This window comes from Vombatus ursinus, unplaced genomic scaffold (genome assembly GCF_900497805.2).
Source record: "Vombatus ursinus unplaced genomic scaffold, bare-nosed wombat genome assembly UNPS02009770.1, whole genome shotgun sequence".
NCBI classification, from domain to species: domain Eukaryota; kingdom Metazoa; phylum Chordata; class Mammalia; order Diprotodontia; family Vombatidae; genus Vombatus; species Vombatus ursinus.
Genome location: NW_020949548.1, coordinates 9549981 through 9577259, shown reverse-complemented (window position 1 = coordinate 9577259; position 27279 = coordinate 9549981). Strand labels below are relative to the sequence as shown.

The window sequence follows — 27279 nt, the reverse complement described above, 5'->3', positions numbered from 1 at the left end:
ATCTTATGTCTTGAGTTTGTGAGTTAGGTACTTAACTTTGTGAGTTAGGTACTTAGAGATATCAATTCTTCCATGATACTGCAAATATAAAGTAATGTACAAAATGGTACTGTGATGATATGGAAGAGTTAAGGAACTTTTTTTTTTATAAGCAGGGAGTAACCTAAGCATTGAGAAAAATAGATTCCAGTGAGTAAAATATTGTTATAGCAATGTCTGTGTAGGCAAACAAAGTGGCTATTATATGCTCCTCAATGGATGCTTACAACAGCTTTGGACACTAGGACTGTTTATTGAGGAAAGAAATGTTAGCTAAGATGGCATCGCTATTCTCTGTCTTTTTTTAGATTAAAAAAAATGCTAAAAATGCTTTATCAGCTTTCGTTTTGAAACAGGAAGGAGGAAACTGGTATAGAGTCTTAGAATAGAGGTACTTTTCTCAAGTATACTTTTACCACATACTGAGTTTTGAGCTTTGGTCCTTGATTGTTGTTTGAATACCTAATCTAATATATTACTTGTTAGGGGAGATTTAACTGGATGTGTAGGTTATTAAAAACATAATTTGGTTTTGAAATTATAAAGTAAAAAATTTTACACTTTGACATCTTTTTAGAGTTGATAGCAGGAAATTCTCCATTTGGTGAATAAGATTCTTTGTTTTAGTGAATTCTTTGAATGATGTGGATATTCATAACTGAGGGTGGAACTGGATGGTATTTGGATGTAAATAAGACTGGTTATCTTTGTTAACTTTGTCAGACTGAAGAGTGGATGAATGAAAGTGGTAGCAGGTTATGCCCACTCTTAGATATAGATTGACTCAATTAGAGCTTTAATTGTGTTTAGAAGACCTTTTGAACTGTAATTACTTTAATTCTTCCTATAGCCCATCCATACCCTCTCATCCTGTGTTCTCCTGATATTGTGTAGATATAGCACGTTGGCTGTCTAATTTTTGACCTCATTAAAGAAAACAAACTGCCTGTTCCTTTTTAAGTTATGATGCTATTGTAACAGTAGATTTTTTTTTTTCAGAGCAAAATAGAATATAAATTAAAAGTACTGAAGGTTTCTAGACAGGATGACATCTTCTTAAACTGACCCTTATTTTCACTCTGCTTTTACTAGTTAGTTGTTATCTTCTTGTGTTAAAGATGATCCTACCCACAAAGCACTCGGTAAAACAAAGAATCATTGCTGTTCTAAGTCTAAAAAGATAACTTCAAAGATTAGGGTTTTGAACTTTATTTACACAAGATGTAATACACAGTTCTATGAGGACAAGGACTGGTTCTTATTCTTATTTTTATATTTCCTAGCCTATCCTTTAAAAAGCATTTTAAAATATATTATTTCATTTAAGTCTTACCACAAGGTTAAAGAAGGTAGAACAGATATTACTTTCCCTATTTTCTGAATGAAAAAACAAAACAAAACAACAAAACACTCTGGGCCTCAAGTGAGTGATTTGGAATTATTTTTAGAGGAAGAAATGGGATTCTCATTCTTCAGGTCACATTAATAACTATAAGATACCATACTGTATACCACTTGGAGGATGTTAATTGCCTTAGTGCCCTTATAGAATTATAAAAAATACCCAGATCATTACCAGGAAGGATTGTACCTTGGGGGCTATATTCCCTAATACCCTGCTTATATTGTTCACTCTTCAAATAGCTCATTCAGAGCTTTATACTCTCTAAATTTTTGGTGCAAGAAATGGTTTTAACGTATCAATGGGAAAAATACCTTGTTGGAAGTTGGACATGGTGGTACATACCTGTAGTCCCTGCTGTTGGAGAAACTGAGGCTTGTTGGAAATTCTGAGTTGTAAGAGGGCTAAAGGTGTTTGAGTATCCTCACTGAGACAGCACCAAAATGGCAAGCTCTCCCAGAAGTGATGGCCACCAGGCAGCCTTAGGAGGGGTGAACTGGAGCAGATCAGAAAAATGGAACAGGTTAAAGCTTCTATGCTAGTCAGTTTTGGGAATGGGCCCTTGAGTGGCCTCTGTACTTCCAACCTAAGTGAGAGGAGACCCAGGCTCCTACTACGCCCAACCCCCACTGATAATGTGGAATTTTGTTATAACTACCTGAACAAATGCTTTTTTTGTGATCAATCGACAATAAACACAATAGAATCTTAATTCACAATGTCTTTTAGTTTATTGTGAAGTGATAAAGATATGGACTGTTTTTGAATATTGCTTGCATATATCTTCTTATCTCTTATCCCCATCCAGGATGACATAAATTTTATGAATAGATGACTCTTAAAAAGATTCCATATAACTTAGAGAGTAGGTATAGAGGTTGGTAGTTTTTGAGGTTCTTTCAGTTGCCTTTGGAGGGGAAGGTAGTATTAACAGGATCCAATTTTTTTCCATATCTTTATTCTCTTCTTTAGATTGCAAGTAGATTGATTCTTCCTTGCTGTCACAATTGTGTTGTCTCCAGCATGCTGCTTCTTATATATACCTGGTCAAGTCTAGCTGCTTTTCCCATTTTTGTTCCTTTTGGGCCACTTCTACTCCTTTTGTATAGGGGAATGGAGAGGCATATGGTGAGTACAGGAAGAATATAACAGAACTAACCAGTGCAGAGCTATGAGAGCAACTCTTCTGATGTTAGTGTTTTCTGATTTTGCAGATGAGAAAACAGGCTTAGAGAGATTGTGACTTCCCTAATGAGGTTCACATACTTAATAAAACTATAGAGATTAGACTTGATACAAAGCTTCTGATTATGCTGGCTCTCATTCTTGGATAAATGTGCATTTTTTCCCCGTCTCTTGCTTACTTCTGGTCAAAGATAGTGCTTCTTAGACTTTGCTCCAGTCCAGAGGATCTCCTCAACCATTTACTTCTTCATTTATTATCAATTGTTATTGCACAACAAACAATGTCCAAAAGTAATTCTCTAAACCTTTCACATTTTTCTTTGTAAGGTAAGAGAAGAAGTCTCAGGAGAATAGGTTGGGTTAGAGCTAAAGTATTTTAGTAAAGATTTGGGAAAGGAAGTAGAGGAAGAGATTGAAAGAATAGAGAACAAAGTGTTAAATATAGAGGTAGGATTCGAATTAGGTAGGCAGCTACTACAGGAAGAATATTTCTAAATATAACAATTCATAAATTGCATGTATTTTAAGGCCTAAAAAATCCACTGGTAGGACTCATTGGTATTTATTTTGTGTTGAGTCAGGTTGCTTGTGTTAACCAGGATGGCTCAAAGCCTTTCTTTAGAAGGCCATATAACATACAGGTTCTACAATTTATAAATTATGTTTTTTGTTTCTTTTATCTTCCTAAAAATTCACCCTTTCTTATTATTATGTATTATGCCTTTTAGGTATTATAAGTTCATATTCTTCTGCCTTCTGAATCTGTTAAAAAATTATACTTGAGAGAGCTGCAATCTTCAAACTTTTCCTAGGGTCAACAGGAATTATTCAACCTGAGGCTTCCTCTAATTATCTTTCCTTCAAATATCCCTTTATCTAAAAGGGAGTGGTTATACTTGGAAACAATAGATCTTAACTCTGTTGTTTTTATACATGCTGAGTTAGCTGCCCAGTGGTTTCTTTCCAAGCCTTAAAGTCACACGTAGTCAATCTGTTTTTCTTTTTTACCCCTTCTTCTCTGCTGGCTGTACCTGCATATGATATTTCAAGAAAAATGCTAATGTAAATGAATTACTTTAGAGCAGGCCTGCACAACTTGTGGCCCGTGGGCTGCCCAAAATCCTTTGGCATGCTGTTAGTGGTCCTTGGGTTGCAGGTTGTGCAGGCCTGCCTTAGAGCTTTAACTACCAAACAAGAGGTCCAGATTTCTGCATTGCTAATTTTAGGGATTCTTCAGCTAGAATTTCACTTAATTTTTGCCTTAAAGTTTTCTGCAAAATTTTTATGATTGGTTTACTTAATTTTTAACCCAGTGAGTAAAAGGAATAAGAGTATTATATTAAGGAATGGCACTCAGGTACAAATAGAAATGTTAGAGTACATATGGAGTGATCATTTATTCCAGCTTCCTTTCCTTTGCTATCCTTGATCTCCTTGATATATCTGTATCCATATCTACATCTATATCTACCCCTACACCTACATTTACATTTACCTAAGAATTGTATTACTGGGTCAAATGGTATATACAGTTTAGTGATTTGAAAAAATATAATTCCAAATTGTTTTCTAAACTATATGGACCATTGATGGTCCCATCAGTAGTATGTTTGTATGTCTGTCCTCCACCAGCCTGTAATTGCCATTTTCTTCTTTTCTCATCTTTTGCCAATCTAAAGGCTGTGAGGTGGAACTTCAAAGTTATTTTAATTTGCATTTCTCTTGTTATTAGTGATTTGGAGCATCTTTTTCATATGGTTGTTGATAACTTGTCAGCCAGTAAATAAATATTTATTAAGTACCTACTATGTGCCAGGTACTGTGTTAAAGCTAAGGAGGCTAAAAAAATGAAGAAAAGACAGACCCTGCCCTCAAGGAACCCACAATATGATGAGGAAGACAGTAAGAAAACAAATATGTCCAAACAGGATATATATACAAGATAAATAGGAAGTAATTTAAAGAAGGAAGGCAATAGAATTTAGAGGAGTTAGGAAAGCCTCTGTGCAAGTAGGAAGAAGATGGGACTTTGATGTGGACTTAACAGAAGCCAGGGACTTCACTCGGTGAAGATGAGCCGGGAGAGCATTGCAGGCATGGGGGACATCCAGAGGAAATGCATGGAGCCAAGAGATGAAGTGTCGTTCATGGAACAGTAAGAAAGCCAGGGTCACTAGATGGAAAGAGTATCTAGTGGGAAATGAGGCATAAGAAGACTGGAAAGGTAGGAGGAGGCAAAGTTCTGAAGGACTTTGAATGCCAAACAGAGGGTTTTGTATCTGATCCTGTAGATGATAGGGAGCCACTAGAGTTTAGTGAGTAGGAGGGTTAACGTGGCTGGACCTGTGCTTCAGGACAGTCATTTTGGTGGCTTAATGAGTAGATTGGAGTGGAAAGAGACTTGGGTTTCATCAGTTGAGAATTGGCTTTTGTTGCTAAGTCTAATGACTTTTTCTTCATCCTCATCTTTAATTGAAGCCTTTGAAACTGTCTTTCACACCTCCTCTCTTATGTACAGGATGGATTGGAGAAGAAAGGATTGGATGAAGGAAGGCCAATATTGGTTGAGTCTGTTGTAGTAGACCTGATTAGGAGTGATGAGAGCTTGACCTATGGTAGCCACTGTGAGTAGAGAGAAGAGGATGTGTGAGAGATTTTGGGGAGATAGAAATGACAAGACTTGGCCATTGATTGGATAAAAAGCATGAGGGAAAGTGAAGAATCTTGACTTCAGGAATGGACTTCAGACCTGGGTGACTGAAAGAAGGTGATGTCCTTGACACAAATAGGTAAGTTAGGAGAAAGGGGTGGGTTTAGGGGGAAAGAGTTAAATCTGGACATAAGAGAGTTTGAGATGCCATGAGAAAGCCAGATGATGCTATTAGGCAGCTGGAGATGGAAGCTCAAGAGAGAGGTAAGGTTTGGATATATGTAGAATTGGGTATCAGCTGCCTAGAGATGATAATTAAGCATGGGAGCAGAAGAGATCAAGAGAGTGTACAGAGAGAAGAGGAAAGGGTACAGGACGGTCTTGGATTAATCTTGTGGATGATGATCTACATAGGACTGGTTAGACAGGAGAAGAACCCCTGTGGAGCACTATCAAGAAAATCCAAAAGGTGGGGCAAAGACCTCATATGTAGTTTCCATAATTCCTAGTTAAACCCATTTTGACCGTGGACAATGTGTTATTAAAAAGTTCCTGAATATGGTATTTGGTTTAACTACTAGATTAATCTACCCCATTAGTGAAATGGGTTAAGACTAATATTTTCTTACAATCCAATAGAAAACACTAGAGATACACATGATACTCTGTATTCTGCCTTGTATATGGTTATTTTCTTAGCTTGTTTTATCCCTTTTGCTGGATTAGGATGTCTGAACCTTGTTTGTGCCATGGACTCCTTTGGCAGTCTCATGAAGCTTAGGGACCCTTTCTTAAAATAATTTTTTAAGTGCATAAAATGAAATACATAGAATTACAAAGGACACAAATTAAAATACAGTTATCATAATTAAAAAAAAAACCAAAATCCCGGATCCCAGATCAAGAACATTTGTACTAGATAGAAGTTCTTTGAAGGTAAGAATTCTGTCTTCTACTTTCTATCTCCTACATTATTTGGAACAGTGCCTTGAACATAGTAAGTGCTTATTAAGTGTTTGACTGAATGAAACCACCAAGAAACTCTTTTCTCTCTTGCCTTGAAACCTCAATAACGATAGCTCCTTGAAAATAATGAGATGGCACTTTTGTCTTTTTCTGCTTTTTTTCCTCTGCCCTTTTGGAAAAGTAGAGAAAAGCTCTTGACAAAAATGGGGGGAGTGTTTGAGGGTCAAAAAACAAACAAACCAAAAACAAAACTCTTGAGCATTTTGCTATCACTTTCTCAGAGCCAAAGTGACAGTCTCCCAGGTAGGGGATTGTTTCCTGTTGCCCCTCAACCCATATACAAGATATTGTCTTCTAAGTCCCAGGAGGGTAGTGGTAGTTTCCCACATGCTGCTGGGCCCCAGCACTTTTTCAGGAGACTTTTGTTTATGGAGCCCATAATGCAGTGGTATTTCACAGCAGAGTCAGAAATGAGAAATCCAAAGCGGCATGGTCTGAGAATAGTGGCAATAATTTTTCTGGGTTTAAATAGGCTAGGAATTACTGAGTTTGGGGGTTAACTAACGGATGAAAATAAGTAGGCCTAGGAATATTATTTTGCTCTAGGTTCAGAAATGGCTGGAAAGTCGTGTACATCATGGTAGATGTCTCCGTTCCATTTGCCGTACCTTATTGGCCAGTTTAGCTGCCAGTGGCTAGTAGGTGATTGCTTTGTAACCCTTTGTGTCTTGGTGTATTGTTTGTAGGTTTTAGAGAGTTTGGAGAAGTTTTTCTTCTTTCTTGTATTTGAGGTTATAGTACTTGTACCTGCTGTTGGAGGGATGACAAGTGCAAAAATGCTGTGATCTCAGATCATGACTAATATTTCAATTGGTAGTGAAAAATGTTCCTGAATCAAAATACTAATTTTTTTTCTTTTCTGTCTGAAACAAACTTTCTTGTCAAATATGTTTGATTGTGATAGAGCATTTTAAATGAAAACTTTTATCATATGTTGTCATATTCCTATCATAGGATCACAGATGTAGAGTTGTTTTTTTTTTAAATCAATAGAGAAACTTAAGCCCTTAGAGATTTAATTAATTGATTAATACCTTTGTAGTTGTGACTTGGGTTGATTTGTCTTTATTTGGCCTGCCTCCTGACTTTGACCAGCTGGTAATACTAAAATAGACCCTATGTTCTAACTTTTATTTGACTTGGTGTCTTTTGACCATCTACCTCTCCTTAAATATTTTCCATCCTGTTAGTCATTGCATATATTAAGGGTTCCAAATGTGAAGCCAAAATATTATATCTCTTGAAAATGGGGGTCAAGCTTTTTTAGTTCAGTGCTTTAATTAGGCTTTTAAACTTAGAGCAGGTTGTTAGACAGAGACTTGGAGTATATTATAACTGCTTCTGGTTAGGTGAGAGGCAATTTTTTAAATGATCACTTTTTCTTACATTAAAGTAATTGGGTTTGTCATAATCAGGAATGACGCATTTTTAAAATTTCCCTTTTGCATTTCTTCTGTGGTAGGTAACATGACCTTGGCTTTATTGATAGTATTAGCAAATTGTCTACTTACTGTATATTCAAGTTGCTTTTCTAATCCAAATCTGTATTAAGGGAGTCTTGTAAACCACTCCCCTGGGGTGGGGATGTGAGCCTGGAGGAATCAAACTGAGAATTAAGAGGTGGGTGGAGTAGGCAGCTAGACTAGGGAAAGATATCAGCTCTTCATTGATTCTGTATCACTTCTCTCTACTCTGCCAATTACCAAAAACTAGGGGAATTCCAGAAAGAGAAACTTAACAGGGATGTCAACCCAGGGCATGATTTGAATGAGAAAAACTCTAGTCAGAGCCATGATAGGGCACTGAGGACAAAGCTTGAAATTGCACCTCAGGTGTTGCTGTAACACTTCACTGTAACATGTGTATTACTATAACACTATTACAAAATACATGCAAAGCAGATCTTTCTTAAAATACAAATATGTGCTTACAAAAATAAAAATGTAAGTGTCGTTTGTGCCCTGCATGTTGCCATCTAGGCAGCTGGCTGTCCCTAGACCAGGCATTGGGGAAATCCTGACTGTGGGAGCATATGGTAAAAAGGGGGGTGGCATTTGCCAGTAGTGCACTGAAGATCTGAAGTCCAGGGAATAGCAGATTAAAAGGAATCTTTCTCACCCAAGAGGAAAACTAGCGGGCTTCTGGACATGGAGCTGAAGTTGGGGAAATAGCCTCACTTACCTGAATCTAGAAAGCTAGAGTTTGATGTAGTGTCTTGCCCAAGCAGGATGGAGCTAGCCCAATTAGAAGGCAAGATCTAGAAGAAACATTTTGTTCAGTCTTGTAAGAGAAGGATAACTAAGAAAGATTAAGGCCTTTTTTCTCTTTATCAGGATTCTCAGCACTTACATATACTTGTAAACTTTCCCCTCTAAACTTTTATTTTCCTGTAGTACTTAGTAACCAAACCTTTAAAAGTATTAGAAGATGAGTTGTAGCCTTACTTTTGCCCCCACCACCCCCAACAGATTAGGAAAGAAAGGGAAAGTTTGTTTCCTCTCTGGTTATCTTATTCTAGTAGTAAGGACTCAAGGTCAAGCAAGAAGTGGCCAGGACAGGTGGACTGGGGAAGGGACAAACCAGCAAGTCAAAATCAAGACCTTGTGCTATCTGTGAGAGAAAAAAAGTGCTCTTGTGGTGCTGTGTTGTGTTTTGAAAAAAATTTTTGATAGTCTTCATTTCAGTGGTAGCTGGTTAGTGCAGTGGAATGAGTGAAATTTTCAGTCACTGGATCCAGAGTCTGAATCCTGGCTCTGCTGATTAATAGGTGTATGGCCTGGGACAGGTCGTTTTAACCTGTCTGGGACTCAATTTCCTCCCCTATAAAATGAGAGAATTGTACTGGGTAACTTTGAAAGGTCACTTGCAACTTTAGATCTATGAACTTACCACCACAGTTGTTTGGCCTCTGCAGATATCTGGTAAAACAGGACATCCAGAAGCCACCAAAGTCTTCACAAGCATCCAAATGAGAACTACAAAAAAGAAGACTCATTTTGCCTGGAGCTTTTAAGAGTGCCAACTAGCCTTAATGGTCTTTAGTAGTGATACTTTATGTGACCACAAAATGATTAGATTTGGCTATCAGAATGTCCTGTGGTAGTTTCCACTTAGAAGCAAAAATTAAAGTATAATTTAGAAAGAGTTGAAGTTGAAAAGGAAAAGAAAGAGCATGTTTCGAGTGGTACTGAAAGGATTTGATAAAGGCTCCGAAGGAGGAGGCTAGGAACAAATCTGAAAGTTACCCTTTGCTTCAGTAAGGGAAAGGTGGGAGGGACATAGCTACAGTCACTTGTCACCTTTGGAAGTGTGTGTGTGTAACATTCTTCAGAAACAGGAGAAAAGTAAAAAATGCCAATGGTTGGTACGTATGGAACATTGGGTGTTAGGTTTCTTGGACCACCAAAAACTAATCTTTTCTGGCTAAAGTGGGCATGGACATTCTTGGCACCAAATTTATTAACACCTGTATTTTCTCACTAAGCCACATCACTGACTTGGAACACTTGGGCTTCGAGTCCAAAGGACTTGTACTGTGCTTTGAGGGCATAATTGCAACACAAAACTTGAGTTTTAAAGGCCAACAATGAAAATATGCAACAACTATATGAGGAGCTCTTTATAGCGGTTACATGAACAAGACCTGTGAAGTGGGGTACCAGCTGCCCCCCAAACTTGTGCACATTGTGCCTCTCATTTATTTTTCTCTACTGTGAAGAGCTACAAATGTTAAATGTGAAAATCATGGGAATGCCTGGAGTTGCGAAGGTTAAACTGGTGAATGTTGAGGATTAACTGTATATGCCCTGCGGTTTGGAAAAAGAGGGTCTTTTCACTGAAGTTTTTATAGGTGTGAACCTATGGCCAGAGACGATATAAGCCAATATGGATCATGAACAAATTCATGAACAAATGGGTCTGTGCAAATTTTAAAAAATGAATTTCTGACTATACAACTGTAATTCCAATAAGAAAGAAAAGGAGACATCTAAAGAAACAGACCTCTAAAATTCAATTCAACAAAAATTAAGTGCCTAAAACAGTCCCTGCCTTTAAGGATCTTGGCGGGAGTGGGAGAGGTGAGAGAGGGGTGCAATTATGGGAGGATATTATGTGAACAAATAAATACGAAATATAGACCAAGTACTTTCAAAAGGGAGAATACTATTAACTTGAGAGAATCAGGAAAAGCCTCACGTAGGAGATAGCACATGAATTGGAAGGAAACTAGGAATTATGTGAGGCAGAGGTGAGGGAGTACCTTCTGCATTTAGTGGATGGGGGAGGTGAGGCAAATACTTTAGTATAGGCCTGGCAGAAATGGGAACATTGTGTGTGGGGATTAATAGGCCAATTTGGAACAGAAAGTATGGGAACACTTAAAGTAATTGGGGGCCAGATTGTAGAAACATATTGAAGTCAGGCTGAGGATTTTGTTGGGGTTTCCCCCCTGTAGACTTTATGGAGCTGCTGAAGATTTTTAATTAGGGGGTGATGTGGTCATATCTGTGTTTAAAGAATATCAGTTTGGTAGCAAGAAATGATTGAATAGGAAAGAGATAGGAGACAAGGGAGACCAGTTAGGAGGCAGTTATAATAGTAGTTCATACAAGGGGTGATGAGGGCATGAACCAGGGTACAGACTTTGTGAGGGGGTTGAAGGGATAGGATTTGAAAGATGTTATAGAGAGAAAATTGACAAGACTTGGCAGCTGATTGGATATTGGAATTGAGCAAGAGGAAAGCATCAACTCCAAGACTGTGAAACTGGATGCTATGGTGGTATTATCAACAGAAACAGGGAAATGTTGAGAAAGGGATAGGTTTTATGGGAAATAAAATGACTTTCATATTGGGCATGTTGAGTTTGAGGTGTCTAGCAGACTAGAGTTCAGGAAAGAGTTAAAATTAAATCTGGACTTTTTTTAAGGTGATTTCATTAGTGTAGGAAACCCATTCTCCCAAGGCAGATCTGTAATTACAGTAGCAGCTCTGTAATTCAGTTTTAGATAATTGCCTGAGGTCACATGACTTATTCAGCATCATACAACCAAGCCATTTTGTATCAGAGGCAGTTCTGGAGCCCAGGTCTTCCACAGTTATGTTCTATATACCAGTCCACCTCTACACAAAAGGCTGGATATATGGATACAATACACAGAAAGAACAAAACCACAAACCTATGAGACTAATGTTTGGAAAGGTTAATGAGCTGAGGCTTGGAAAAATTCTAAGAACAACAAAAAAGGTTTTCTTTTTTGAGCTGTGTTCAAAATAAAGATCTTACTATTCAAACTAGAAAGGAAGCAACAACAAGCATTCTACAAAGGGAGTACAATAAAACTGAAGATAAATGAGGAAAGAAGAGCATCTATCTGCATTGTTGAAGGGAACTCTCAAACTGATGAGATTTCTGATCCGTCTGAGCTTTGTAGACTTCAAAGAGTTCTGATGCATTTGATTTCATTTGTTCCTCATGACAGCTTTGTGAATTAGGCAGAACAGATAATAACTTTATTTTCCAGATGATAGAATCACAAATCTCATTTTATTCACTTTCCATCTCTTCCCATCCTATTTTAGAGTTGAGGAAATTGGGGCTCAGTTAAAGGAATTTGGCTCAAGGTAACAAGGCTAGTTAGATGGAAGCTGGAATTAGTACCCATTTTTTGAGAACTCTTAGTATGATGCCTATCTGCATTCTGTTTCCTGTTTCTAACTCAGAGCCAAAAATAGGTTAACCAAGAAAGAGCAAATTGTTTTTTGCACATGGTGCAAACCGACTAGATGGTTAAAGTAGAAGAATTCCATATTGTGTAGAAGTTGCAGATGACACAGAATTAGTTATAGATTATTTCTTTGGAATTAATCAGGCTAAAATTAAGATGATGAAATTGATACTGCAATTCTTCAGCAGATTTTTAAAAAAAATTCATTTGCATTGTTATTGCTTCTACTATCCCACATTGCAACCCATTTGTGCCTTCTAATCTTGTGCAATTCTTATCTGTGTCTTAGCATGACTCATGTATAGATGATTTGCCTAATGTGCTAGAAGCCTTGGTCTGGTTCTAAAATTTTAGAGGTAACAGCCAACTCTCGCACTTTCCATCTGTAATCACATCTTGCTCTCTTTATGAGACTGGCTCACTTCCTTTTCATATATGTTTTTGACAGTGTCTTTTATACTCCTCTTGTGTAAATAAATATTTGCAAGAGGGTGCAACCTATTCATGCCCACTATTCACCATTCCCAATGCCTTTTGGTTCATCAGCACTTTTGAGTCTTCTGAAATCAGGGTGGTAATTTTTAGATTTTTATAGTTATTCTCTAAGTATAGTTAATAGGTAATTCTCTAAGTGTAGTTAAATTGTAATAGTCAAGAGAATGGTGCCAAGCCCCAGTTATTTTTCAGCTTTATTCATCTTTTCATGCATTACAAAATTCCTAACAAAGTCCCAAAACCACCACAAAAATTTACATAAGATCTAGAGATTTGGAGGAGCAAACTGTAGGTGAGTGTATGATTCCCCCCCCTCTTTTTTTTGGGAGGGGGGAATCACAGTCTTTTTCATTTGTGGATTCTCCACAGAGAAACTCCTGGAAGGTGAAACTGATTTCTAATGAACTGATCCTTTTTTATTTTGTTTTGTAAAATTTTAATCTTATTTTATTGATATCTTGCTTTTTATAGCACTTTCATTTCCATATATGTCTTTCCCTTTCCCCTACGCAGTGAACATTCCTTGGCAACAAAGAATAAAAAAGAAAGAGGGCAAAAAGCAGTTCAGCAAAACCAAAGAACTGTCAGTGGGGTCTGACAATGCTACATGCATGCCACGCTTGTCATCTCTGCAGAGAAGAGAGGGGTGTCCATTTTTTCATCTCTTAATTGAGGTAGATTCGTCATTATGGTTACACAGGATTCAGGTTTTTTTTTTTTCTTTTCATTGCTGTAATCATGTCAGTTATTTTCCTGGTTCTGCTTACTTTTTTGTATGAGTTAGTTCATTTAAGTCTTCTAGTGTTTCTCTGAATCCTTTATATTCATTGATTTTTAACAAAGCAATAATATTCCATTACAATCACATTCGCTTTCCGTTATTTAATTATTTCCCAGTAGGTGGGCATCTACTTTATTTCTGATTCTTCTGTACTACAAGTGCTACTCCGAATATTTTGGTGTACATACTAACTAACTAACACTTCAAAAAACTCTAAAGGTCTTTACGGTGATCCACATTCATGATCTTCCATCTTTACAAAGAAATCGGGGGAGATATTTTTCTTAATGCTCTTCTTTGGGTTCTTTTCCTTTATATTGTTTTAATAGTATAAATTGTTTTCCTGGTTCTGCTTACTTCCCTTTGTATCAATTCATTTAAGACTTCCAATGATTCATGATATCCATTGTTTCTTATAGGATAGTAATATTCCATTACGTTCATATACCATAGTTTCTTTAGCTATTCCCCATTGAATGGGCAATTCCTTTGTTTCCAGTACTTTGTTACTACAAAAAGTACTTCTATAAATATTTTGATGTATATAAGGCCTTTATTTTTATCATTGATATCCTTAGGGTGGTATATATTTAATAATGGAACCTCTGGGTAAAAAGGTGTGAATATTTTAGCTACCATCTCAAATAATTCCAAATTATTTTCTGAAATGATTGGACCAATATATAGCTCCATATGGCACAACATTTTATATTTAGGACAGGTGTCCATTTTGTTCTTATGGTCATACATGGTATAAGATGTTGGTTTAAACTTAATTTCTGCCAAATGCTAATATCAGTTCCTGTCAGACAGGAAGGTTTTGAGTTCAGTTGTGTCTAATTCTTGCTTATCTAGTTTGTTCCATTGAACTATATTTTTATCTTTTAACTATAGTACCAAATAGTTTTTATGAATACTGTTTTACATATAATTTGATGTCTGGAAGTATTACTTCCTCCTTCATTCCCCCCTTCACTTCACCTTATTTCCCTTGAAATTCTAGACATTCTGTTCCTCCAGATGAATTTTGTTATTTTTGTCTCAATCATTAAAGTGACCCCTTTGTAGTTTGATAGATATAGTACTAAATTTGTAAATTAATTGGTATCATTTTCATTGCATTGATACAATCTAGACAAGTAAGCTAATATCCTTCTGTTTCTTTATTTCTTTAAATAATTTTTATAATTATATTCACATGAGTTTTGAGTTTCAGGATAGATTAACTCCCCTGATAGTTGTGCATTTTACATGTATTTCCCTTTCTATTATTTCCTCTTGGATTTTGTTGCTGTCATATCATGGTGATTTTTGTGGATTTATTTTTATATCTGGTTACTTTATTGAAGGTACCAATTTTCTCAGTTATTTCATTTACTGAATCTCTGATGTCTTGTCATCAGCAAATAGCAATAATCTCCTTACCAATATTTGTGCCTTTAGTTTCTTTTTCTGTTATTGCTAATACTGGCATTTCGAGAACAATGTCAAATGATGAGAGACAGCATTCTTGCTTTACTACTGTATTGATTGAAGCAACTTCTAGATTTTTTGTTTTTGTTTTAGAAATGTACTTTTTTGTCGTATTAAGAAAAAGTCCTTCTTTGCCTGTGATTTTTAGGGTTTTCAGCACAAATGAGCATTGTAATTGAATATGCTGTATTTGAAGTGTTGTTGTTTGTCCTTCCTGCTTGAAGAGGGCCAAAATGACATTATGATGTCGGGGTCAGTGTAGTATTCGATTTTGTATTTGTATTTGAAGTGTTGTATTGAGAGACGCAGGACTTGGATTTCAAATCCCAGCTCTGCAGTTCACTGTGTGACCTTGGGCAAATCACTTACCCCGCCTTGGCTTCAGTTTTCTCATGTGTAAGATGAGGGGATTGGACTAAATGGCCTCTTAGGTCCCTGTCAGCTAGCTCTACATTTCTACATTTCTGATCCTGTGGCATAATAATATTGTTAGATTTTAATAAACACACATATAATTAGATTGAAGGATCCTTGCATTCCCTCATATAAATCTACCCTGGTCGTGGTGTATAATTTTTTGAATTATATTACTGTAATCTTTTTGCTAGGATTTCATTTTAAATGATTGAATTGATTAGTGATAACTCTTTTGTGGTTCTTTATTTTTTCATGTTTTAGTTATTAAAGCAACATTTGTCACATAAAAGTTATTTCTTAGTGTTTTCTCAGTTTAAAAAAATAATGGCATAGATTGAATTTATTTTTTAAAATATTTAATAGAATTTATCCACACTTGTAACTTGACCTGGAGTTTTAAAAAATCTTTTTGAAAGCAAACTTTTATAGTTTATATGGTAGCATTCCATTTGAAATATCAAAAATAGGCAAAGCAACGAAAACATTTGAATCCTTTTAATGTTCATAATAATTGGATTAGGCTACAACTAAAGGATTTTATCCTAGTGAAAAGGAGGCTTGGAACTCTTTGGAAAACTCTCTAAAAAACTATCCTTTGTAAACATAAAAAAATAAGGAACTGCTGTATGCAAGGTATTTGGAGAGAATATGTTTATAGTCCTTGCCATTGTGGAGCCTAAAGACTAGTAGGATGTTGATAAACTGGAGAACATCTAAGGGATGCATGCCAGGGTAGTAAAGACCTTCAGGATCATAGCAACCTAGATATGGTGTTAGAAGAGACTTTGGAATTTACCTAGGCCAATTTCCTCACTTCCATTTGAAGAAGTTTTGGCCCCAGTAGGGCAAGTGAATTGTCTAAGTATTTGACAGAGAAGCAACTTTGAGTCCAGGCCTTCTACCTCCAAATCCAGCTCTCTTCCCCCGCTGTTATGCTTCCCCATCGGAGGATTTGAAAGATCTGAGAATGTTTAGCCTAATGAAGGGAAGACTTAAGGAGCCATGATAGTTGTCAGTAAACATTTACTTAGCACCTATTATGTGTCTTTTAAGTTTTTGAAGTGTTATTATGAGGAAGAGAAATTAGAATTTTTCTGCTTGGCCTCAGAAAGTAGGTAGAAGTTGTTGCGAGAGAAGTTTCTACATTATAGAAAGAAAAAAAATTCCAAATAATTAAAGTTGTTTAAAAGTGGAATGGACTGCCCCAGGAGGTAGAAGGTTTTCTTCACTAGAAGTTTTAGAGCAGAGGTTGGATGGCTCCTTACTGGTGGGCTATGGTAGAGAAAGTTCCTTCCATCTCTCAATTCTTTGAATCCAGGACTCCCTCCACATTTCCACCCTGAGGTATATGAGGTTCTTTCATTTTGTTTGAACATATGGATTTTGTTATTTGGACAAATTCTGAGCAATAAGATTGTTTTACTTATGCGTGCTTACTTTATTTTCTCTAGGGACAGAATGGTTTCAATTCCAGAATACTATGAAGGAAAGAATGTCCTACTCACAGGTGCCACTGGCTTCCTGGGGAAGGTGCTTCTCGAAAAGTTACTTCGGTCGTGTCCTAAGGTGAATTCAGTGTACTTATTAGTGAGGCAGAAAGCTGGCCAGACCCCACAGGAGCGAGTGGAGGAGGCGATCAGTGGCAAGGTAAGTACAGAAAATGATCAGCAGAAAATATGTATGACACCATATATAGCCCCTAAAATGTTTCTTTGTGTATTGAAGAAAGAGCTTGATGCAACTTGCCAGAACCCTTGAAATCTTTTAGTATGCAATATGGTTTGGGATATCACTAAAATAATTGAAAATGTGCCGAGAAGTAGAAAAATTATTAATCACTATTGTGAGTACTTTTTGTAAAGTTAGAGAGTAAATTTTGTTTGGGAAAGATGCCAACTTCTAAGCACTGAAGATAATTTGAAAAAAAATAGTGTTAAAGCGCTTTTTAAAATAGGGAGTACAAGTATTTTGAAGAATAGTAAAACATTATAGTTTGTCTTAACATTGTCAGTTACTGTATATTCCCTTTCTTTGGAAGTATGTTCCACTTCTTTTTTATAATGGTCATTGATAGCAATTCCATGTGTTGTCAGTTACTCTTCAGAAGTGTGCAGTAACTTTAATTTTCAAACTGTCAGGTGTCTGCCATCTCAACCCTGGGGAGCATTGAGGAACTAGGAAGTACAAAAAAAAATTAAGCTACTATGAGCAGTAGTGAAAATATTCAAGAAATCCCACAGGGATACCGAAGACATAAAATGATGGATTAGTTGACAAATCTGAAGAAATTTGTTATCATTGGTGAGAGGTGTTAAACTAAGTCTCACTAGTTCCTAAACTGAGAAGAAGTCTCGGAAAGAAAAGAGATAGGAGACAAAAAAAAAAACAAAAAACAAACCACAAAAGAAATAAAAAGACAGAGGAAGAGAAATGGAAAACAACAGAACTGGCAAGATTGAATTTAGTGGGGAGGGTAAGTGGTGGTGAATATAGGGTGGACAAACAAAGCCACTGACAGTGGTAAGGAGGGATAGCAGAAAACAGTCATGTTGCAGAAGATAAACATTGGTAGAACAATAGTATGGGGTCACTGATGTAGTTTGTAATGATGGTGCTTTTAGTAAGAAAAAAAATTTATGATTCCTATACTCTATTTGCCAAGATTTTTTTTTATTTATTTTTTATTTTTTTGGCAATTGGGGTTAAGTGACTTGCCCAGAGTCACACAGCTAGTAAGTGTCAAGTGTTTGGTCTGAGGCTGGATTTGAACTCAGGTCCTCTTCAAGGCCGGTGTTCTATCTACTATGCCACCTAGTTGGCCCTGCTAAGATATTTTTGAAGAATTTTAGGTTAAAAAAAAGTTTCAGCACTAATGTATTAAGTTTCAATTATGTGGAAAAAAATCTCTATATCCAGAGCACTTGTATCCCTAGGGATGATTGAATTTAAAGTGTTCTAATTCTTTTAGGCACATTGGGGGCCATTCTTTATAGTGCCATAGAGAAATGAAAGATGTAAGATTCTCTTACCCCATCCCCTCATACTTTTGCTGTTTAGCGTTGTCTTCATGTACATAGTTTTAGTAATAGTGTATGTTTATCTTTTGGTTGTGCTTGATTCACTATACATAACTTCATTAAATAGGAAGTATTTTGAAACAAAAAATGCTTATCCCTCTTTTAATTAGACCCACTACCATCTGAAATGTGAAATAACATTGGACTCATTTTTTAAAATTACCATTTGGTTGATGAGAAGAAAAGATTTCAGATAAATGTTTGTCTTCATTATCATGTAATTTTAAAAGATGCTTCTTAACCTCAATTCCCAGATTTAAAAATCAACTTATATAATACATTTTCAAAGTTTTGATATTGATTAACGTTTTAGTCAGTCCTGTAATTTACAAAAGTTACTGTAGCCTTTGAGTTTACATATTACTCTTCCTCCTTTAAACGTGTTCTTTAAAAATTATGACCTATTTCATAAGGTTGCTGGAAAGGATACTTTGAGGAAAGTATTTTGTATGCTATGTAAATGTGAACTTTTATTATTATTTTTTTAATCTTAAGGTCTCCAGAGTACTGCCTGTATAATCATACCAGTTTCTTTAGATGTCTTTCTCCTTTCTTCCTTGTTGGTTTTTTCCATATAATATGGTCTGTTAAACTTTTAGAGATTCATAAATGTTTCGAGTTAGTTCCAAGTTGCTAGTTTCACAGAATATATTTTCATGTTATACTCTAACATGCTTATGTCTAGTGTTTCTTTTCTTGGCTTTTATGAATTCTAGGATGGCATGGTCATTTTTTCCTAAGATTCCCATTGCTTCCATGTCCTCAGCTGCTTCTTTCTTGGTGAGAATTAAATTCAGAGTAGAGCTTCTTTGTTCTTGCTGAGAGAGAATAAATTCTTCACTTGCTAACAATTGTATTAGGTGCTCTGCTTAAATGTCCAAGTACCTTGAAGTCCTCTTTCATTACCAAAGATTAACTTCTTGGCTAGTTAATACAAAGAAAGATTTGTCCATGTCTTTCGTTTGAATTTGTTATATACTAACATTGTAATGTTACTTTATTTCCTTTTATTATACTTCCCAGATGATCTCTATCATACATAGAACCCTAGATTAGTTCTCCACTTAATAGCACAGGAGCTCCTTGAAAAAAGACTATCTTTTTTGTTTTTTAAATCATGAGTATCTTGGACATTGTAGGTGCTTAGGAAATGATTGTCATATGAATTACAAGGTGTCAAAATACCTGGGTCTAACTCTTGCATTCACTGTAAATTACAAATTTACATTATTTCTCTGGATCTTAGTTTTCTTATGGGCAAAATAAGAGAGTTCAAGTAGATCCCTTTCCCCCCTCAAATTCTGTAATTCTATTTCTCTTTTGAGATTTGAGTGCCTCAAGTGTAGGAACTGGGCAATCTTGTACTAACCATGGCTAGACTGTTAAATAGTTCTGTGACCTTGGGCACGTTAATTAATGCCTCTATATCAGTTTTCCCCATCAGTAGGGTAGGGGGTGGGGGTTAGGCTAGAAGATTTCTAAGGTCCCTTCCAGCTCTTCTAAATTGGGTTTTGGAGGAAGAAAATATGATATAGTTGGAGCATTGGTCACCAAAGGCTTCACAGAGGAGGTAGGAATTGATTAGATATAGAAGAGCATTTGAGTTAGGAAGGAACTAGTGTTAGAAACTAGTATCAGGGTGCTGGAGTAATAAGCTTGTTATGTTTAAAAAAAAAGATAGGAACTGGTCACTGTGAAACAGTGGTAGGTTAATGATGGGGAGTAGAAGTAATGTTGTTGAAGTAGTAAAATGTAGAGGGCGTTGAATGTTAGGAAGAAGATTTGGAACTTTATCTTTTGAACTCTGGGGAGAAATTAGAATCTTTTGAGCAAATGAGCAGACCGTATAAAGGCAGTATTTTAAGATTAGTTTGGAGGTAGCTTGCAGAATGAATTGGTGGACTGTTGGCAAAGAGACTTGGAGAAGCAATTTAGATGATCTAGTAGTCTTAGATAATTGAGGCTTAAATTATAGCTTTAAGAGGTGAGAGAGGAATGAATCAAAGATGATTTCTTAATTTGAGTTTGTGATATCAACAGGAAGAATGATTGACTGAAATAGGTGAGGTTTAATTTAAGAACTAAAGTCTCAGTCAGTAAGCATTTTATTAAGTGCTTACTCTATGCCAGGCACTGTGGAGCATTGGAGAAAAAAAAGAGGCCCAAAAACATTCTTGCCTTCAAGGAGCTCACAATCTAAAGGGGGAGACAAAAAACAAACAAATATGTAATAACGAGCTATATACAGGATAATAGAAAATAATCAAAAGAGAGGAGGCACTAGAGTTAGGTTTGGGAAAGGCTTCCTATAGAGGATGGGATTTTAGTTGGGACTTAAAGGAAGAGAGGGAAGCCAGGAGACAAAGATGAGGAGGAGAGCATTGCAAACATGGGGGACATGTCATCAGAGAAAATGCCTAGAGTCAAGAGATGGAGAGGCTTGTTTGTGAAACAGCCAGGAGACCAGTGTCACTGAATTGAAGAGTATGTGTTAGGGGGACTAAGACGAAAGAAGGCTAGAAAGGTGTGTGTTTGTTGAGGCTAAGTTAGGAATTTGTATTTGATCGTGGAAGTGATAGGAAGCCACTGGGGGTTGATTTTTTTTTTTTTGGTGGGGAGAGTGACACAATCAGACTTGAACTTTAGGAAAATTATGTTGGCAACCAAATGGAGGATGGATTGGAGTGGAGAGAGACTTAAGGCAATCCAACCTTACCAGCAGGCTATTGCAGTAGTCCATACATGAGGTAGTGAGGGCAGAGTAGTGGCAGTGTCAGAGGAAAGGAGGGAGCTTATTCAAGAGATGCTACAAAAGTGAAATTGTATATAAGCCTGGTAACAGATTGGATATGAGAGGTGAAAGACAGTGAGGAGGCAAAGATGACTTCTGGGTTGTAACACTGGGAGAATAGTGGTGCCTTTAACAGTAGGGAAAATTGGAGAGAGGATGGACTTAGGGGGAAAGAAAATGAGTTCCATTTTGGACATATTTAGTTTTACTATTCTACGACATCCAGTTTGAGATGTCTGAAAGGTAGTTGGAAACGTGAGATGGAAGGTCAGCTGAGAGGTTAGGTAAAATAGACTTGAGAGGTTATTCTAGTTCACTGTTTTCATTTTACAGATGAAGAAACCAAGGCACAAAGAGAATAAGTGATTTTCCCAGGGATGGGATGATCATGATACTCATCATTGCTACTGTGATTTAGAGAGTATAAATTTTGCTTTCATTGACTGGAAATAGAAGGGTACTAGGGGTTTGCACCTTATTATTTAGTGCCTCATTTTCAACTCACTTACTAGTAACAGAAGTAGAACTTTGTCTAAAGCTGGGAGAAAAGGAGGACAGCAAAGTAGTTAAGAAAAAGCTCTTTAATATGCAGTGTGTTCCAAAAGTCTTTGTGCAGTTTTAAACTTTAATAGAGTGATTGGCAAACTACAGTTCCAGACCTGCAGTCCAGAGCTAAGAATGGTTTTTACATTTTAAAATAAAGTTTTATTGTATTGAAAAATGTTAAAACCATTCTTAGCTCTCAAGCTACATAAAAGCAGCTAACTGGCCAGATTTAGTGCTTGGGCAGTAATTTAGTGACCCTTGCTAATAGCTTAAAACTATAGTAATACACTTTGGGGCACCTTGAATTTTGTCAGATTATTCTAGGATAGTTTGGCTTTGCTGAAAGGAGGCAGGATCATTTTAGGTCATAAACAAATAACACACAACATGTTGAGATGTTTCCCTTCCTCAGTTGTGTTAACTGCTAGATGTGCCTCATCTTAATATTTATAACCTGTTAAAATGAAGATGCAGCTTTGTTCAGCAGGTAAAAGGTTGATCTCCAGGTTTGGTACTAAATTTAGACTTTAGATTTCCTGTTTAAAATGTTACCCTTCCAACTGCTTGTACTTTTGACTTTCCTATTTTTGTTGAGGAACCTGTGCTTAGAACCCTTATGGAATTTTTGGTTTTAAGGGAGCAAGAGAGAAATAGGCATTCACCAGTATGAGCCACTTTACTTTTAATCAAATTTTAACTCTGCTCATTTTTTTGTAGCTGTCATTAAGTGGGAATACTTGGAATCTGAACATTTTTGTTGAATTGGGTTGAGTGCTGGCTGAATGGAAATAAATTCATGGAAAGAAAAAGTGTCTGCTGAATTAAATGGTTCATGCAAACTCATGTGAAAAACATTTGGGGAAGGGGTGGTGCAAGGTATTCCACAATTATACCTCATACTTTCCTACCTGCCCTCTTTCTTCATGCTGTTTTTTTTACCTGGAACATTCTCCTCTAGCACCTCTTGAAATTGTACCTTTCCTTCAAGGCCCAGCTCTAATGCTATCTCTTCTTGAAGGGAAGACAGTTAAGTAGAAAAAACGGATAAGCTTGGGGACATATATTTGAAGTAATGGTACAATATTCATTTGAGAATGTTTGACAAGCATTTGGAACTTGAAAGCCTAGAACTGATCGCAAACTGGAGCTGGAGGTATTTTTGGCTCATATGAAATGAGGAGATTAGATAGAATGATTGCCAAGGCCTCTCACGGTTCCAAATTCTCTAGATATTCACTCCTTTGTGTGGAAGTGATCATTGAATCAGTGAGAATTCATTGGATATTTGAATTTAAAGTAAGTACTTTCTGGCACATAGTAGGTGCTTAGGAGTATTGTGAAGAGAATGGATTAGACATCTTGACTGGGCCTTGAGGAGAGTGAGGGAGATAGATGAAGGGGAGCCAGTAGATATGGCAAGGATGAGGCATTCAGGTAGCAGAAAACTCAGAACTGCTGACTATCCCTAGGAAGTGGGGTGATGGGATGAAGTGTGGGAGGAATGATTTCAAATCCTGTAGTAAGTAAACATGTATTTAGTGCCTACTCTGTGTCAGGCACAGTACTCAGTTCTGGGGTTATAAAGAAAGGGAAAATACCATCCCTGCTTTTAAGTAGTTCATTATCTAATGAGAGTTGGGGGGGACAACATGCAAATACAAACAAACATGCGTACAAACAAACCTAATATAGGACAAATGGGTAATATCCAACAGAAGGGAAGCACTAGAATTAAGAAGGGATTAGAAAAGGCTTTCTGTAGAAGGTAGGGTTTTTGCTGGGACTTGAAGGAAGAAATGAGGTGGGAGAGCATTCTAGGCATGTGGGGTGTGTGTGTGTAAATTCCTAGAATCTGGAGATACCAGTATTACTTGATCAAAGTGTATATATGAGGGGTGTAAGGTATAAGAAGACTGGAAATAAGTATGTGGTGGTGGTGGGAGTGGGAGGGGGGGAAGCAGGTTTTAAAGGACTTTGAATGCCAAATGGAGGATTTTATATTTGATCCTGAAGGTGAGAGGAAACCACTGGATATTGAGTATGGGGCTGACATAGTAAGAGCACTGTTTTAGGAAGATAACTGACAGTGAGTGGTAAGGAGGAAGAATTTGTGTAACAGGTCCCTGGGTCACGTTAGCTTGGAATATAAAAGTGTTTTCCTTAAAGGTTGTGGACCTTGGTAGTGATAGGCTGGCATATCTAGTATAAATTGAAGACAGAGAGGGAGAAAGACACAGGTGGTAGATGAGTTGTTCAAAAATGGCTGGCCCAGTCTAGAGACAAAGAGTTCATTCAGTTTGTTTCCTTTTCATATTGATTAAAAAAAAATACACCAGACTATATCAGGTAGTCCCAGTGGTTTTCTGTGTTGGCGGTGTTTTTCCCCCCTTTTGATATATTTAACATTTGACTTTGAAGTCCATTTTTGAAAGTCAGTACTACTCAAATTTGCCTAATTATATCATAACATCTTTGGAGGCTCTTTCTTGGATCAGTTCTCTGCAAAAAAATTTTTAGGACACGACATTTTTAGCCCTATCTTCCTTTTTGTTCTTTTATAGCTTTTTGACAGACTGAGAGATGAAAATCCACAATTTAGACAAAAAATCATAGCAATCAGCAGTGAACTCACACAACCGAAACTGGCCCTTAGTGAAGAAAACAAAAAGATCATCTTAAATTCTACTAATATCATATTCCACTGTGCAGCCACTGTCAGATTTAATGAAAATTTAAGGTAAGTCTAGATGTTTATTTGAATTTTTAATTTTAGCAATTTCTTTTAAAACCATTTGCTAGAGACCGAAAGATAAATTTTGTTGAAATAGCCTACTTTTTTTAGTCAAAGTATGTTGAAATTATATGCTATTTGGCCGGATGCTGTGTGTGGTTTTCAATGTCCTGATGTTTTCAAACTAATTTCCTTCTTTTTTTCTTCCTTTTCTTCAGTTTAAAGATGCTGAAAAACTATCTTTTTACCAAAAAGCAGTTTTTGCCAAGATTAAAGCTTCACTTTCTATTTCAGAGGAGAAGTAAAGTGAGGGAGAAGGAAGGGAAGCTGTGGGGAAGTTGGTGGAAAAATTTAGGATTATCTTCTGTCTCTTGATAACTGTTTTCATTTTCTCTCTTGAGTAGTTGGTTTTTTATTCTTTCTGATAGCCCACTTTGTCCTCAGATTGTCAGCTTTTTGCTGTGTTCCCCCTCCCCCTTTGCAGATTATTGTTGGGGCATTTTATCTTTCTACTCCATCTCCTGTCTATGAAGACCATGGTCAATAGTCTAGGCCGCACATTTCTCACAATGACCTTTTAAAGGAGTGCCTTCTTGATTTTAATCAGAAGATTTCTTCAGGAAAAGAAACACTTGCTTTTGGCAGGGGTTTGGATTTTAAAAATACTCAATATTATTAGAAATCTAATTAGTGTAGATTTAAAAAAAAATACTTGTAATGATATCTCTACCTAAGATGGCAGGGGGAAAAATCCACCTTGTTAACATGTTGCTTAACACTTTGCCAATAAGTTTTCAGAATGACAAACTCCTAGTCTCTGTGGAGTCCCAAGTTCAACAGTCTTCCTACAACACCATGATGCATCTAAACAAAACAGATATTTCTGCACCAAGAATTTGCAGAAGATAATAAACTAGTTTCAGTCTCATGTGGTACCCTTTATTTTTAAAGGCTTGCTTGTTTTGTTTTGTTTTTGTTTTTATAAAGTCTTGTTACATTGTATGTGGTTACCACAAAGCTTCCACACAACAGAAGCAAGTCCTGGCCAGTGGCCAGTCAGAGTAGTGCCTTGATCTCTGGTCAGATTTTCTATTGTGAATTCAGTATAAAACATCTGTTTGGCATACCACTATTGCAAGAAGAAATTTAAGGACACTGGCCTTTGTGATGAAAATTCATTAGCCAGGCTTATCAGGTAATAAACAAGTTCACTCCACCCTGGATTTTTCACATATTTCTCACATTGGACATACCTTCCTTCCCAGAAGACCCCTTCCTCTGACTGACTGATTCTTCCCGGAAGAATCTCCTTTTTAAAGAAAATGTGGAGGCCAGTCTTTATTCCTTTATAAGATCCACTCTTGACTTTCTGTATAATGTTCCTGCCAGAGTATTCTGCCCTCACCCTTTTCAGCTTCCTTGGGTGTGTTTCCTTCCCCCGAGAGAACGTAAGCTTCTTGAGGCCAACACTGGCTTTCTTTCTGTTTTGTATTTATATTTATGCCTCTTTGCATAGTGCCTGGCACATAGTAAATATTTAAGAAATGCTTGTTGACTTGGTTTTCCAGTAGGTAAATTAACTTTTTCAAAGTAATCTCTCCTGGAAGGATAAAAGTAAAAGTAGAAAATGGCAAGGGAAACCCAGACATCCACCTCTGTGGAAGAAATCTCTGCTTTTGTTGCTCCTGATTCTTTTTTCCTTTCCTATTTTTTATGGTAGGGCCCTGTGTTTACAAGTCACTTAGACTCCCCCTTTGATCCCCGTAATTCCTGTAAGGTAAATTTTAAAAGTCAAATGTTACCCCCATTTTATAGATGAAGACATTGAGGTTTATGAGAGGTAAAGTGAATTGCTAAAGGTCACATAACTAGTCAGTGGCAGAGCAAGGACTCAAACCTATGTGTTCTACTCTGAATCCATTGTTCTTTTAACAGCACGCAAAGGAGGGGGAAGGACACTCTTTTCCTCTCCTTGCTGTGAAGAGTAAGGGACAACTTAGTCATTTCAGTGGAATTCTTATTTTCTGTGTGATATTCATCATTTGGGTGTCTGACCTTTCCCTCAAGGGGCAGTGGCTGTCTTGTGCTCAGCCTGAGAGCTGGGCACTGGCACACTGCCTAGTATTATGGAACATGATGAAATCTAGTGATGTCATTGAACAATAACCAGAATTTAATACAATCAGGAAATCAATCAGCAAGCATTTATTAAGAGCCTTCTCTGTGCCATACTTTGGGGTTGCAAATATAAAGGATGAACTATTTCTACTCCCAGAAAGTTTATATTCTAATAGGGGAGACAGCAAATACATGTGTAAGTACACATAGAATAAATATAAAGAAAATAAACACAAATGAATAAATACAAAATAGTCAACTGTAAGGTAGTTTAGGAAAAATGCTATATAGATATAACATGATATCATTTTGTAGAGTTAGGAAAATAGGCTTATTGGTTGTAGACGTTACAAATGAGTGGTAAATATTTTCTCATTTCCCCCTTTTCAGTGATATGCTTTTGGTATCCTCCATTCTTTTTAGATACTTCATGCATACGCTTAAATTGTGGCTCCCCCAGGGTGGACCTCCTTTGTGTATACATTATCTAGTTCATTTGTTCCTTTTATGATTATTTGCTTGAGTGCCATTTCTACTTTCTCTTGTATCACATTGGAAAATAGGATGTTAGAATCTCAATCTAATGGCCCCACTATCACTGGAAAAAATAATTTTCTATAAAGTTTTTGTAGAATCTTTTCCACTTTCCATCTGTTATTTTCCTTCCAGTTTGTTCCTTAAACAACCATTTTGTTGCAGATATAAAGTGATATGACTTTTATAACAACCAGAACTAAAGAAACTGTTACTTTTGTTAAAAATTCTCTATTCCGGTCTTATGCATACCATTTTAAATCAAACTCAGTTTAGTGAAGCTAT

General features: G+C 36.6%; 1 protein-coding gene across 2 annotated transcripts in view; it reads left to right on the top strand.

Moving 5' to 3' along the window:
• The window catches only part of FAR1 (fatty acyl-CoA reductase 1), a 101888-nt gene that overhangs the window by 38849 nt on the left and 35760 nt on the right, over positions 1-27279 (top strand). For both annotated transcript variants that reach the window (XM_027852577.1, XM_027852576.1), the window contains exons 2-3: positions 16649-16844; positions 24173-24348. In XM_027852577.1, the coding sequence (XP_027708378.1) occupies positions 16656-16844; positions 24173-24348 (365 nt within the window). In that variant the 5' untranslated portion in view covers positions 16649-16655. The remainder of the gene's footprint in view (positions 1-16648; positions 16845-24172; positions 24349-27279) is intronic.